The 15,000-nt window shown below is 40.4% G+C and overlaps 1 protein-coding gene across 2 annotated transcripts in view; it reads right to left on the minus strand.

The window, feature by feature from the left end:
* casq1b (calsequestrin 1b) overlaps positions 1-15,000 on the minus strand; it is a 34,505-nt gene that overhangs the window by 3,637 nt on the left and 15,868 nt on the right. Inside the window, exons 2-8 of one of the 2 annotated variants that reach the window (XM_076289682.1) lie at positions 10,794-10,826; positions 8,026-8,119; positions 6,937-7,037; positions 6,536-6,647; positions 4,182-4,255; positions 3,850-3,980; positions 141-186 (exon numbers count right to left, since the gene is read on the minus strand). In XM_076289682.1, coding sequence (XP_076145797.1) covers positions 141-186; positions 3,850-3,980; positions 4,182-4,255; positions 6,536-6,647; positions 6,937-7,037; positions 8,026-8,119; positions 10,794-10,826 — 591 coding nt within the window. The remainder of the gene's footprint in view (positions 1-140; positions 187-3,849; positions 3,981-4,181; positions 4,256-6,535; positions 6,648-6,936; positions 7,038-8,025; positions 8,120-10,793; positions 10,827-15,000) is intronic. The other variant, XM_076289683.1, reaches the window with a different exon arrangement.

Genomic DNA, 15,000 nt, shown 5'->3' on the forward strand with positions numbered 1-15,000 from the left:
ACGCTACTACTATGGTGGCCTATGAGTGCAAGTGTGTAGCAAAGTGCACAAAAAGTGTTTAGATGTGTTGTGTGTATTTGCAGTGGGTTTCTTTAGAATCTGTAACATGAGCATTGTGAAAAGGGAGTGGAAGGTCTCACCCAGATCTCGTACATGCTGTGACCTTCCATTTTCCTCAGAGTTGGCCTGGAGGAAGAAGAGAAACCGAAAGGTAGGTGAATAAACACATTCCACATCAATCTGTCATTGACTCCTCATCTTGATAATGAACCTGTTTTAATCATTGTTTTGGTCTATGTTCCTCAAGGAGAGATTTCAAGCATTCAAGGAAATCAACTAAATCAACCAGTTTTCTGTGTAGGCGGGCTTTCTTTTATCTATTTTCTCCCGAACTAAATTAATCAGTTCAGTGTATCTACTGTAGGAACATGAGCGTCATGTGCCCCCAAAAAAGGAACATTTAAGACCCATTTCACATCAGATTACACAAAAGTGCACCGTTGTCTCATAAGAGTAAAAAATAATGGTAACACTTTACTTTAGGTTTCTACATAAGAGTGACATGACACTGTCCTAACCTTAACAATAACTCTAACCCCAAACCTAACCTGTCATGACAAAAACCGAATGACACTTGACAGAAGCGAGTTACAGTAGCATTATGTCAGAAACATTTATGAATTGTTTATAATGTTTATGACACGTTCATGATAGTGTCATGTCATTCTTATGTAGATACCTTCAAGTAAAGTGTAACCAAAATAATGATAGTCTTGCATGCTGCACTGTTTGTAACAGTGACTTTAGCATTGCCCAATGGCCAGCAGCCAGACCAACGGATACCTCGTCTTACCTGAATTACTGAAGCTAAGCAGGTGTGGGCCTGGTTAGTACTTGGATGGGAGACTTCCTTGGAAAACTAGGTTGCTGGGTGTGTATGACTATGACTGGGTGTGTATGACTGTGTTGCTGCTGGAAGTGGTGTTGGTGGGTGGTCAGTAGGTGGCTCTTCCCTCTGACCAAAAAGATCGATCCCAATACCCCAGTGCAGTGATGGGGACACTGTACTGTAAGAGATGCCGTCCTTCGGATGAGACGTTAAACCGAGGTCCTGACTCACTGTGGTCATTAAAAATCCCATGGCACTTACAGTATCACAAAGAGTAGGGAATTCCCGGTGTCCTGGCAAAATTTTCAACCTGGCTCATTCAATCTGGCCCCCTAATCATCCCCTACTGTAATTGGCTCATTCACTCCCTCACCCAGGTGGGTGCTACACATGGTGGTGGTTAGTGAGGTCCCCCCTTCCATGTGAATTGCTTTGAGTGTTGAGAAAAGCGCTAAATGTAACGTGTTGTTGTTGTTGTTGTTAAATGATTGCAAAAGACATGTTGAGATGAGTTAAACAAGTGTAATTTCATGTGCATATTATTCAGGCCTACACTAGATGGCAAACTTCCAGTGAACTTCTGGTGACAAACCTAATTTGCATATAACATTGCTGCAACATCGCCAAAAGTTAACTTGTAAACTGTTTGCCAGAAATCTAATTTGAATGTGAAAATATGACTTTGCGGCAACTGTTCACTAGAACAGTGAGGTACTACTTAATTTAATATGGGTTTGACATATGTTAAGGTGTCAAGACAATGTGCTTGTTTTCATAATGAGATGTCTTAAAATCAAAGTGAAACCTTTATTAATGATTTTACAAGAAAGTGCTAGATAAGTCTCTTTATACTAAAAACAATAACTAGATTTTTTTCCTCTTAATATAAGATTAATAACACTTGGTTAGATAAGCAGTTTTTAAAGTGAGCACCCTCAATGCTGCAAAAAAAGGTGCAATATGGAACCTGTTGTAAAATGGATCAATGCAATGACAGGAAATATGTGTTCATACTGTTTTTTATGCAATGACTGGGTGTGTATGACTATGACTGGGTGTGTATGACTGTGTGTTTATGTATGTTGCTAATGCTGTTATATGTTTCTATTTATTCTTTTTTAAGTAACACTAGCACTTACAGTAAATTATATTTGTTATAGACTCTTGAATGATGCACTGAAGGGAGAGCAGTTTACATTTTGTTGTACCTGTGACAATGACAAGAAAGACGTATTCTATTGTATTCTATTCTATTCCATTAAATGACATTCATAGCTGCCAGCTTATGAGCAGAAGAGCTTCAGCCTGAGGCTATTCACTGTCAAAACCTCACCTGATCAGTTCAGAGACATGTGTAATTATGATAAGCCATGGTAATTCAGAATTGTATTTGGCGTGTCAGTCATTATAATGTCCAGGTTGGCTTACATCAATATTTTGTTTTCCATTTCATTAACTTGAATCATCAGTAGGCAAATTAACATGATCATCCAATCGGAACATATGAAACCGGTTATGTTATTGCCCAGCAACATTGCTCAAAAGGTTTCCCCATGTTTCACCTAAAGCAACACAATGCTCCTTTATGCAATTATCATGCCATTTATGCTCCTTGACATCAATATATCACCATTTAGCACTAAGACAGTATCCAGTTAGTTAAAAATCCACTAAAAGGGGCACTCCTACCTGATCAACAGCATTACACAGTGCTTATATTATATGATAGATATTATATTATATGTAAATTGTATTTCAAGTCAGTCATTATAGTGTCCAGGTTGTGTTACATAAATATTTATTTCGTTTTTATTACATTTAGTTTAGTTCAGTTCCATTTACATATGTATACATGTATGTATGATACATGTATTTAAAATACATATTTTATCAGGCAGTGTGCTAAGAGACCTACCCCAATAGACGGCATTGGACCATTAAACCACACAATAACCCAAAACATACAACCAAACAAGGCAAGAAATAGTTAACAGAGAACAATATCAACATTTTAGAGTGGCCCAGCCCGAGACCAGACCTCAATCCGTCAAAAAAAGCGAGAACAAGGCCAGAGTGATGGCAAAGAATCGTTCCTGCCTCAATCACTGTGGAGACATGGAGAGGCTTGGTAGGTAAATATAAGAACCATTTTGAGAGCTGTGAATGCAAATAAAGATCTTTCCACTGATTATTTAAAAAAGGTATGAATAATTTTGGACATGCCATTTTTCATAAATATGTAAAAAAAGATGAAAACGCTTCTTTTTTGATTCCATGTTTCTACCCCACTGGGGGCAGCCATGGCCTACTGGTTAGGGCTTTGGGCTTGTAACTAAAGGGTTGCCGGTTCGATCCCCGACCAGTAGGAAAAATGTGGGCGGAGGAAGTAGTTGAGCACTGCTCTCCCATGCCCCCCTTGAGGAATGCACCCAACCCCTCTCTGCTCCCCGAGCGCCGCTGTAGCAGGCAGGTCACTGCTCCGGGTTAGTGTGTGCTTCACCTCACTGTGTGTTCACTGTGTGCTGTTTGTGTTTCACTAATTCATGGATTGGGATAAATGCAGAGACCAAATTTCCCTCACGGGATCAAAATAGTATATATATTTATACATTGTCTTACAACCTTTAGCCATGAGGCAGTGTCATTTTCAGTCACAACAAACATATTGGTCAAGAAAAAATCAACATTAAATCCATATTTGCCAGGGGTATGAATAATTGTATTCTTTTTACTTCTTTTTACTCTATCTATAAACTCTCTCCATCTGACCACTTTTCTTTAACATTTTTATCAGGCTCTTACAGGTTTTTTGCCTACAAATCAATATTTCAGAACAGGAAGAGAGTGTTTTTTTAGCGTGTTTTGAAGCTTATACTATGTATGGAGAGCACTCACCATTGACATTTTTGACAGAGGTGACATTTAGAGGCATCAATGTTACTCTGTTGTTCTCCCCTCACCTGTCATTTTCCTCAATGAAGTCCACAAGTTCAGCCTCAGTGTAGGGTTTGCCAGGGATGGTCACAGGCTTGTCCATGAAGGGCTCATAGAAATCAACTTCATTCAGGACCAGACCCAGTTTCTTGGCAATCTGGAGAGGGAGGCCAAATTGGAGAAGTAGTTTATGCAGGAAGTGGTGTGTGTGTGTGTGTGTGTGTGTGTGTGTGTGTGTTAGAGAAAGAGGGAGATATAGAGAGGGTGGGAGTATTTGAAATAGTATAGGCCAGGGAATGACAGAAAGAACAGACATGGAGAGAAAGAGAGAATGAGAGGGAAAAGGAAGCCATCAAACCTTGGAGTCAAAGGTGGCAAAGAACTTGATGTAGGGATGAAACTCCTCTGCAGCATCATCAAACTCAATGAAGTCTAAGAAGTGAAGCGGGAAGAGGAAAACGAGGACGATGGAAGAACATACAAACAATGTGTAGTCAACATTAAGTCTAGACTATACCTAAGCCCTTCTAGGCAAGTCTACCCACTCAGCGGTAAAAGTTTGATGCCGCCACTTCTGAGAAATCCAGTTGTATGTTACCGCTCTCTTTCAAGTGTGGTCGGCGGCAAACTTCGTTCCAAGGGCTATGTAGCCCTACGCCTTGGTCCTAGCCCTTAATCGTAATCAGAATTGAGACACCCCTACCCCTCGCGTGAACGCACAAAACCAAGGGGGAGGGCAAGAATTGAGACTGGCCCTAAGTCTAGACTATACCTAGGCCCTTCTAGGCAAGTCTACCCACTCAGTGGCCATCTTGGTAACACACTTTGGGGAGGCATACAGGAAGGGACGGGATATGTGTAGACTACTGCCATATTGCCGTTACAAACTAACCCCATGCATTTCTTTTTTTTTTTTACGAATATTTTTTGGCCTTTTTTGTCTTTATTGGGATAGGACAGTGAAGAGTGACAGGAAGTTAGTGGGAGAGAAAGATGGGGTGGGAATCGTGAAATGATGGCAGGTCGGATTCGAACCTGGGTCTCCGTGGGCGGTCTGCGCTGTAGCTTGCTGCGCCACAGCGCCCCCAAACCCCGTGCATTTCTATGGAGGATTCTTTGAGTGCTGTGTCTCTGACTATTCACCTTATTCCACACGCAAACATTGGGGGCGCCATCTTTGTCCACTTGAACATTACATTGAGCTAGGAATGTTTATTTAGGATTTTGGTGACTTTAAGACATTTCTGTAATACACCTTTCCTATCTGAAGTTAGTAGAACACTGACTGACAGGAGTGGCTGTTCTGTAATGACTTTCTGAACATAGTTACCATGGTCACCAAGCAGATCAGATAGGATTTGCGAATTAGGAAGTTTCTGCAATACACCCGCAGTAAGTGTTTTGGTTTTAACATTTTAGACAGTAAATAATCAAATGATGCATTGGGTTTTGGGTAGAAATAAAGAAAGCACTTTAAAAGAATATATTATGACAATTATGTATTGACATACTGTGCTGAGAATAGCCAGTCCGTCTCTAAAATATATCTCCATACGATATAGGAGGCCACCGCCACATCATCTACCCACTCCATAGAGGTGAATAGCCTAGGGTGGCGAATTACAATATTGCCATCTGACCTCCTGATTTTTCGTATTCTCCCAAGTTAGCCTCTCCATCCTCTTCTGCTCGTGGTATCCCAATGAAGCTAATTAGCCAGAGCTAGCCGAACGGAATATTGATCACATGGCAGAAGAAAATACATTTCTAAAATGTGCATGGTGTGTCTTGACTTCCTGTCATGCTTTTCTATGTCATGAGTCATGCATGAGTCAAGATTTCACAATTGAGAGTCATGAGTGGAGCTTTTCTGGCTTCACTTTAGCAAGTGGAATTTCATCACCCAAGGATTAATAATGTCTTTATTGATGCTTATTACACGGCTCTTCAGAGTGCTGCAGAAAGTTCCATTCACATGAATGGGCCTTCCCAACGTTCGGGCCTATGCTAAATCTATATAAATCACCGGCAAAGTATATAATCACCGCTGTCAATGGCAACGAGTTGATTAACGTCTTTCATATCCCTCCGCAAGAATTTTGTTCGCTTATTGCAATGGAATTTCATTGAAAGGGAAAGTAAGCCAGTAAGACGTTGCCACACAACACCTGAAACTGTCAAGTTCTATCTGTGTGGCAAACTATTTATTTTGTCAGCGGAAGACACGAAACGGTAGCAAAATCATTTTCTCGTTTTGGCAAGTAGCCATGTAATAAGCGGGATAATGTATTGTCCGCCGGTAATTATCAGAAAATAAGTCCCTTCAGGTCGAAGCAAAACCCCTCCGCTGCGCGTTGGGGTTCTGTTCTCCCTGTCGGGACTTATTTTCCGATAGTTACCGGCGGACAATACATTATCCCTTACATAACATAATGGAAAATAATATATTATAATGATTATATAAAATTGAATCATATGAAAATACATCTTATAGAATGTTGTGTGGTGTGAAAGTGGTGATTTGAGTGTTGATTTTCAGTCATGATAATCTTACAAATACACCTGGATAATTTCTGGGTTATAAAAATGTGAGTCCTTGAAAGATTAACCAAATGTTTTCAGACTGTGTATACTATGTGCCTCTGTATGTGTTCGTTATATGTGTTTTTATTCCTAATTCAACAGACAACGGCTGAGTTGTGATATACATACGGGGGGACCTGTCGCTCTTGAAGTAGCCCACCAGCTTAATGTCTTCATCAATGTTGTGGAAGCCTTTAAGTTCTCTCTCATTGAAAATTATCTCTACTGGCTCTTCAATTACCTACAGAAAGAGATATTCATTATTTAACTATTTCACTGTGAAATATCTAAACAACAAATGATAGAAAAAGTATAATGTATGATAAACAGTGAGTGTAACTCCTGAAAAAAGCATACTAGAAAAATCATTTTTACAGTTTTATGACAACTTGCGGCATCTCAAGACTCAAGGGCAGCATATTGAACATGGATTTAAGGGGAGAGCAATTGACTCTGAACAGCAGCAACAAATTATAGTACATAGTAATTCCTGAGGGAATTAGTAAACGTGTTGCTTGGTGAAAACTCACGTCATAGAGAAACTCCACCAGCGTTTCGGCAGCCATCTCACCATCATACTCTATGACCTCATCATCAGAGAAAATATAGATACTGTCAACCTCATCCAGACCTGAGGAGAGAAAGACAGAGAAAGGGAGAGATGGTCAAGAGCAGTTATCAGTACACCTCTGTTCCTTTGTGGGAGACACCATTTTAAACTGTATATTTAAACTTTAAAAACTGACTCTTTTCCTTCTCTCATGAGAGCTCAGAAAAGAACGCTAGTATTACTGTGGTATGAAGTGTTCCTGCACTACATTAGCAAATTCATGTTCACTTTTGATTAACTACATACTGTCCCATTTAATTGAATCCAAAGAAATGTATGCTTTTATGTGTGGTTTATTTGCTGGGGTGAGAAACCATAAATAATACTTTACTATTTATGACAGACAATAAGTTATTTATACTGATAACTGATTATGTATATGTAACGAATACACAGAACTGGCAAAATCAAAGTAAAGTACAGTAAGTCATGGCAGATACTACATATATTGGCCTTTGGGAGGAGATGCAGGATCACTTTACACCTTTTTTTTAATCCTACATGTACTGCATATGGCCACTGGAGGGCAGTGTTCAGCCCGATCACACACACACACACACACACACTAACACACACACACACACAGACGCACACACGCACACACACACAGACACACGCACATGCACACGCACGCACGCACGCACGCACGCACGCACACACACACACACACACACAAACACACAGACAGACAGACAGAAACACACACACACACACACACACACACACACACACACATGCACACATTCTGCAAATAAAGGTACTTGTGCAAGTCAGCATGGACTTCTGAAAGGTATGTGTTTTGAAACTCTTCAGTCAGTTTAGGATTATTGATTAATAACTTGTGTGTTTATTATTTCTAGTTGTGTGTTTATTAAAATATTATTTTTAATATATTATATAAAATACCCTTTTTATGGTATTTTATATAATATATTAAAAATAATATTTTAAGGGGAAATAAAGACAAATTCTGAGAGGAGAGGAAAGGTTGTATGAGGAGACGGATTACCCAGCTTTTTGGCTACGGCGATATCTTTCTTGGAATCCACCAGTCCGAAGCCAATGTCTTCATCATCCAAGTCATCCAGGACCTGGGCAGCAAGCTGAAGAACCAGAAAAGGATGTGTATACCATTACAGATCTGCTTACCAACTCACTAAGTTTGTGTGTGCCCACATGTTCATCTTTGTGTGTATGCAGGTGTGTGTGTGTATGCATGTGTGTGTGTATACTGTATGTGAGTGTTTGTGTGTATAAGCTTGCTTGTGTGTCCGTGTGTCTCTCTCTGTGTGTATATTTTGACAGAGTGCCTAGATTCCTAGAATGAAGGCCTCTGAATGCAGCCACCTTTACAGTTTGTTCACAGCCAAATCCTTCACAGCAGGTATAGCCCCCCAAAACTCAATTTCCCATGATCCTTAGACATGCAAACCCCTTTCCCCCACCACTACTTCCTCTCCCCTCTATAACATACTCAATTCACTGGCATTCTTCACAGCCTTAAAAGCAAAAAAAAGAGGGGGGGGGTGCTTCTCCTGCACTTTCTAAATCTATTTGAAACTGGACCCATGATGGACCAATAGCAGAGCGACATGAGTCTCTGTAGATAAAGGGGAAATGGGTGGGACTGGGAGGTGGTAGGGACTGACTATATCGCTGCCCAGAAATCAAGGCGTGGTAACAGGTGCAAAGACTGGGTAGACGGCAGCCATCTTGTCTGGTTAAAGATAGCCAATCAGGCTAAAACCACTCATACTCCAACAAACACAACTCTTACACAGATACTTCAATTCACATTATCGACACTACTGATAAAACCCTTGTAATATACACTTAGGACACATACACACTCACATTAAAAATTAAACCCAATGATACACATATACTGTATACCAAAACTTGATTGGTTGATTTGCTATTGATATGTTCCCTCAGCACAGGTGAGTTATATTTCTCAGTCTATGTTATTAAACTGACATTCTTCATTCTTCAGCATCACTTCTAATATACATTTTATGTTTGAGAAAACACCATGAAATAATAATAATAATAATAATAATAATAATAATAATAACAATAATAATAATAATAATAATAATAAAAAAATCATATTTGTTGAGGTAAAAAATAATCTAATCAATTTTAAGGATGAGCCTGAAACCAACAGATTATCTAATGTTGAGAACAATACTGTGTTGGAGTGTCCTTAGAAGTACCCTTGGTCCTCACATATTCAGGCATATCAGTATAGTACACATACTGCCCCTGTGAATAAGCCAAGAAAAAGTTCAGATTTTCCAAAACACATCCTATAATTCATAGCGTCGGATACCTCTACACCTGACCAGTTGTTTTACATAAGCGGTGCACGGCCATTGCTATACATCCAGTCAGCCAATCAAGCAGTCACATTACGACACTCAGTTGGCAGCCTGCTTAGCCAATCAGCCAATCAGATGCCCTGCTATGACTGGAGTGGGCGGGGAGGAAGTGGAGTCAAACCTTACTCACCCCTCCCACTGGTTGATTCATGGCCTCACAATAGCTGTTGAGATCTTATCCCATCATCAATATATGTTATTGTGATCACTATGTATGAGTGCAATACACACTGAGAACAAGTCACCGAAAGCTCCTCACAGCAAATTTGTTTCTTCTCTTCTAAACATTTTCCTCAAAGCAAAAACCTGTACATTGGCTGTGCTTAAAGACATACTGTGCATCTTAAAAAAAAATGCCCCCCAAGGCAACTTACAATATGTTAGCACATGCAGTATGCTTGGAATTGAACCCACTGCCTTGATCTTTCAGTTGAGCTACAAGACCTCATATAACCTACACAACTTGTGAGGTGACCACAGATTTGTATGATGTGTGGAGCTTTCAAGTCAACAGTCTTTCAACTAAATATAACTCGGTACAACACCTGTACTTAAAGATGCAATATACAGTTTTTGTCACAAACCTAATGCAATGGTTAATTATTTAAGCATGATGTAGCACAGTGCCTCCCAATATTCCTAATACATTCAGTATAAATGATTAATTTGAATAAAAAATAAGCCTTAGAATTTAATGGAATAATTCAATCGAAATCTGGTGTCATAAATGGCAGTATGGTGTCTATAAACATTTGTATCACTGACAACAAAAACTACATATTGCAACTTTACCCTCTGGTGGTACATGAAGATATCATTACAGGAACTGACGTAAACCTTAAAGTGCTTAAATGGATGGGACAAGCTCTTCTTTCTTCAAGCAAGGCATCAGGCCACAAGACGGGTGCATTGCTTGAAGAGGAGTTTAGAATAGGTTTGTTGGGATGGTAGAACCAACAAAATAGGGTTAGATGGCGACTGTAATATTTCCTACCCCCTGCCAGAGGTCAGTAGAGATGCAATTCTTCCTGCGCCATCTATATATAGATAAATAAACGAGTGAACACAAAGCACCATCCTTCCAGACCCAGTAAATAAATAAATAAATAAATAAATAAATAAAACACAATCGTAAATGAGAGATGCACAGTCACAGGCCAAGCTTATAACGGAGGGTAGAGAGAAAGAAGCTTCCAACATAGGAAGAGAAGGAGGGGATTACCAGAAATAGAGAAAAAGAAGAAAGATATAATACCTAGTTTCAGGATGAAAGTGTGAATGAAAAATGAAGAGAACTGAGGTAGAAAGGTAAAAAGTGTGGAAAGGAGATTTAGAAGCGTAAAGAGATAGAACAGAAAAGAGATAGAAAAGATAGTCTTGGAAGGCCTGAACATACCTGGTAGGTAAGGGCTGCTGGACTTGTTATCAACTGCAGGGAAAAGTGATGCTTTTAGAGTGTGGGACAACCAACAGAGCAAAGAGACATTCAACTGATCCACTCCACCACAGTTAACAAGATTGATACTGCAGGACAACCAATAGATCACAGTTACATTAAACAGATTTAGTCCAGTACATTCAACATGGTTGATAGTACAGGACAACCAGTAGAGCAAAGAAACATTCAACAGATGCACTCCAATACATTCAATGGGGTTGATGATTCAGGACAATAAAACCACCGTGACATTCATCAGACCTATTTCACCACAGTCCAAAAGAATGACACAACAGGAATTTAAGAAGAACCATTCAGCTGTCCACCACTCTATCCCACTTCCACAGGAAAACCAACAGAGCACAGACACATTCAACAGAGCAGCTCTCCAACACTGTTGATGCAAACCACTATTTCTCAGTTCAGAAACACACAACCAAAACCTTCTCCCCAGCCTAATAGGAGACAACACTGCATCGGAGACATAAAGGCAGGGGGCTTCAAACTTTTAGGAGGACAATTTCAACACAGCCTTTAAAAGGAGACTTTTAGAAGCGCAGGGCAATAACCAAAGCCTATGAAGACTGTTCTGAGTTCTGGTTCTGAACTAGCTCTGGCTCTGAATCAATTCAGACCCGGTTCAGATCCATTCTCTAGCCAGCACCTATTTGTAAACAAACGCCCAGAAAGGAGCCACCTCCTTTGTAGGCTGCCACCATCCTGATGAATCAGTGTAGCGAGCTACACAAATTACATCTGAAACAATGGATAATAAACCATCTGGACCATCTCACAATGGATAATGGGGGAAATAATGCTTGTGTATTACTAGGACTAGGTATTTAAATTTTGAATGCAATGAATTCAAAGTGATGTGTTTGTTTGTTTGTTGTGTCTGCTATTTGCATGTCCTGTGTGGTTTTCTCATGGGTATCCATCAGTGTTACTAGAAAAGGATATTAAACAGAAATATTCAGACACGAATGCCACAGTGAAAAACAAAAGAAAACTCTTGTGCCACATAGAAGGGCAGTTATGGACAAATGGACCCAAAGCCATCTGAGTGAGCTATTTGGTTGTCCAGCCATGATTATTACACAAAGGTCGCTGGAGTATCACAGGACGTCAATAACTCTTCCTACACAGTTCCCAAACTAAATTTGTCAATGTATCATTTTTTGTGTGCCTTGTAAAATGCGTTGTGTTTTGTAATAGACATAAATGTAAGCAAAGCTTATGAGTAAGAACAAATTTGAAAATGTGTGTGTAATCCATCAGGTCTAAACTCTTTCATGTACAAATTGTGTTAAAAACACTGTTTTATCACTGGCAGGATTATCAGCTGAGCTCAGACAAATCTACCTGTGACCCTGGGATACCTTAATCTGTGTTTATACAAGATCTTGCAATGAAATGGAGTTTGGTCATATGGTTCTTAACACTGAATTTCAGGCTTATCAGCCGAGCACAGAGCAGCTTGCAGTTTCACCAGTGTTTCAGCATTCCATGAAATGAAGTTTGGCCATAAGTCACAGCTGACTGGCCATGACTCAGGGATGAGTCAGTGAGCGATTAACACCCTGACACCAAGATGCTTAAAACCCACACAAACACACACCTACATTGACACACACACACACACACACACACACACACACCGCCCAGGCAAACAACTTCCAAAATGGAATAATCTACTCAAATTTGCAGAGCTACTACGACTGCACTTATGGGATTTTTTCCCCGAACTACTACCTAACCTGCCTAAGGGAATACTTCTTCTATGGTAAGTCTTGTCTAACTTAAGGGATAACATCATTGTGTTTATACCCAAGTTGTCACACATTTATCAAGACATGCATGTGTATCCATCAAAGGAAACCCTTGGTTCAGTTTAAAAAGACACCAAATTGTTAAGTTTGCAGCATACTTTCTTTAGTCACATGAGATTGGATAGTTTAGTTGATTACATTGTGGCCAAGTTCAAAATCTCTAGGTGACTAATAGCTGTCAGTGATCATATGCATGCAAGCTACTGTAGGCAGATTGCTAGTTCTCCAGACAAAATGCTATTCAAACATCGCATTTACCCCAATTGGCAAAAAAAAAGAGAAAGAGTATATTTTGTTCTGAGCTTAGCATGCCTGACTACACTCTTGTTGAAGTAGTCTCTATTCAATCAACCATTCATTACCATGATTATTACAGTTGTCATTCAATGTCTCGAAGAGCTGATAAAAATATTTCTCACCAATGGTATAATTCAGTATATTTCATTTTTATAGAATGAGGCCTATTACTTGGTCTTTCCCTTTTATGTATGTATTGTCTCTTTAGTTGTTTGCCTGTTTGTTTTGGGTATTTGTTTTGATGTTATGCTACTTATGTTATATTGTGCTGAAAGCTGACTGAGTAATCCTTTTCATGGCACTTTATGCTCTGCAATTCTGTATACTAATTGTCAAGGATTACCCTTGCTTCAGTCACTGAAAGGGTCTTCACCCACACACACACACACACACACACACACACACACACACACACACACACACAAACACACGCACACACACACACACACACACACACACACACACACACATACACATACACATACACACACACACACACACACACACACACACACACACACACACACACACACACACACACACACACACACACACACACATACACACACACACACACACACTCTCTTGACCAGGGTGAGGCAGAGTCGAAGCATGGTAGTTATTTAGAGCAATCTGGGGTGAGCTGGACCCTGCCTCAGCTATATAAGGAGCCGCAGAGACAGCAGGAGACAGCAGGAGAGACAGAGCAGGAGTGGTGGCAGGGAGAAGGATGAACCAATAGCAGGCCAGTGTATGTGTGTGTGTGTGTGTGTGAGAGAGAGAGAGAGAGAGAGAGAGAGAGAGAGAGATAGGAGACGTATGTGTGTGTGGTGTGTGTTTGTGTGAGGGTGACTTAAGAGCGGTGTGTGTGTGCATGCATGATGTAAGGGCCACAGGCAAGGAGAAACCTGATATGAGGTCTGACAAAATTCTTCTTCATGATCAATCAGCGGAGCTGTCTCCATCATGAAACATTCTCTCTCTTGCTCTCACTCTTGCTCTCTCTCTCTCTCTCTTTCTCTCTGCATGCCATTTTCTGTCATTACTGTATTTTCCTTTATGATCTCTCTCTCTCTTTCTTTCTCTTTTTCTCTCTCTCCTCTATGATCTCTCTCTCTCTCTTTCTCTATTTTATCCCCGTCCAGCTAAGCTCTATGACGTATGCTAGAGACGCAGGAGCTGTATCAACATATGCAGCTCACAAGAGAGGAAGGAGTCAGGTAGTGTGTGTGTGTGTGTGTGTGTGTGTGTGTGTGTGTGTGTGTGTGTGTGTGTGTGTGTGTGTGTGTGTGTGTGTGTGTGTGTATGTGTGTGTGTGTGTGTGTGTGTGTGTGTGTATGTGTGTTCAGCTTGGGTACCATAGGTTGTTCCATTATAGCAGAACATATCCCCTAAAAGTTCAAATTCATCTTTCTCTTTCTCTGTGTCAGTCTCTCTTCTCTCATCCTAACCTGCTATGCCTGTAGACACACTTCAGAGTCTTTGTGTCCTGATCAAACGTCAACGCCTTGGTTGGTGATAGTCACGACAGGTTGGATCGAAGTATATTTAAAAAAAGGTTTCAATGGCCTAATGTCGACAGGCAACAGGCAACTCATGCTCTTTGTTTTGCCAAGGCTCAGGCCATTAGCAGGTCAACTGTGTCCCATTTGGCTTAATAAGCGTTTGGCTTTGGATAGACTGTGGAGTGAAACTATAGTTTGTCAGTTCAGTATGTTTCGTTGGTGTGTGTATGCATGTGTTTGCAAGAAAGAGTGTGTGAATGTGTTTGTTGGACTACTTGTGTGTGTGTGTGTGTGTGTGTGTGTGTGTGTGTGTGTGTGTGTGTGTGTGTGTGTGTGTGTGTGTGTGTGTGTGTGCGTGCTTGTTTGTGTGTGTATATGTGTGTTTTAGTAAATTGCATACCCTGGGGTAGATGAGTCACCTCTGGCAGTGCGTCACACTTGAATTGCGGCGCTTCCTCTTTCTAAGTGGAGTTAAGGGACCCTGTGACACTCAGTGTGTGTGTGTGTGTGTGTGTGTGTGTGTGTGTGTGTGTG

Source organism: Alosa pseudoharengus, unplaced genomic scaffold (assembly GCF_046254945.1).
Source record: "Alosa pseudoharengus isolate Yale_2024_CS ecotype anadromous, Long Island Sound unplaced genomic scaffold, YU_APseudo_1.1 YU_APseudo_1.1_scf_17, whole genome shotgun sequence".
In the NCBI taxonomy this organism is placed as follows: domain Eukaryota; kingdom Metazoa; phylum Chordata; class Actinopteri; order Clupeiformes; family Clupeidae; genus Alosa; species Alosa pseudoharengus.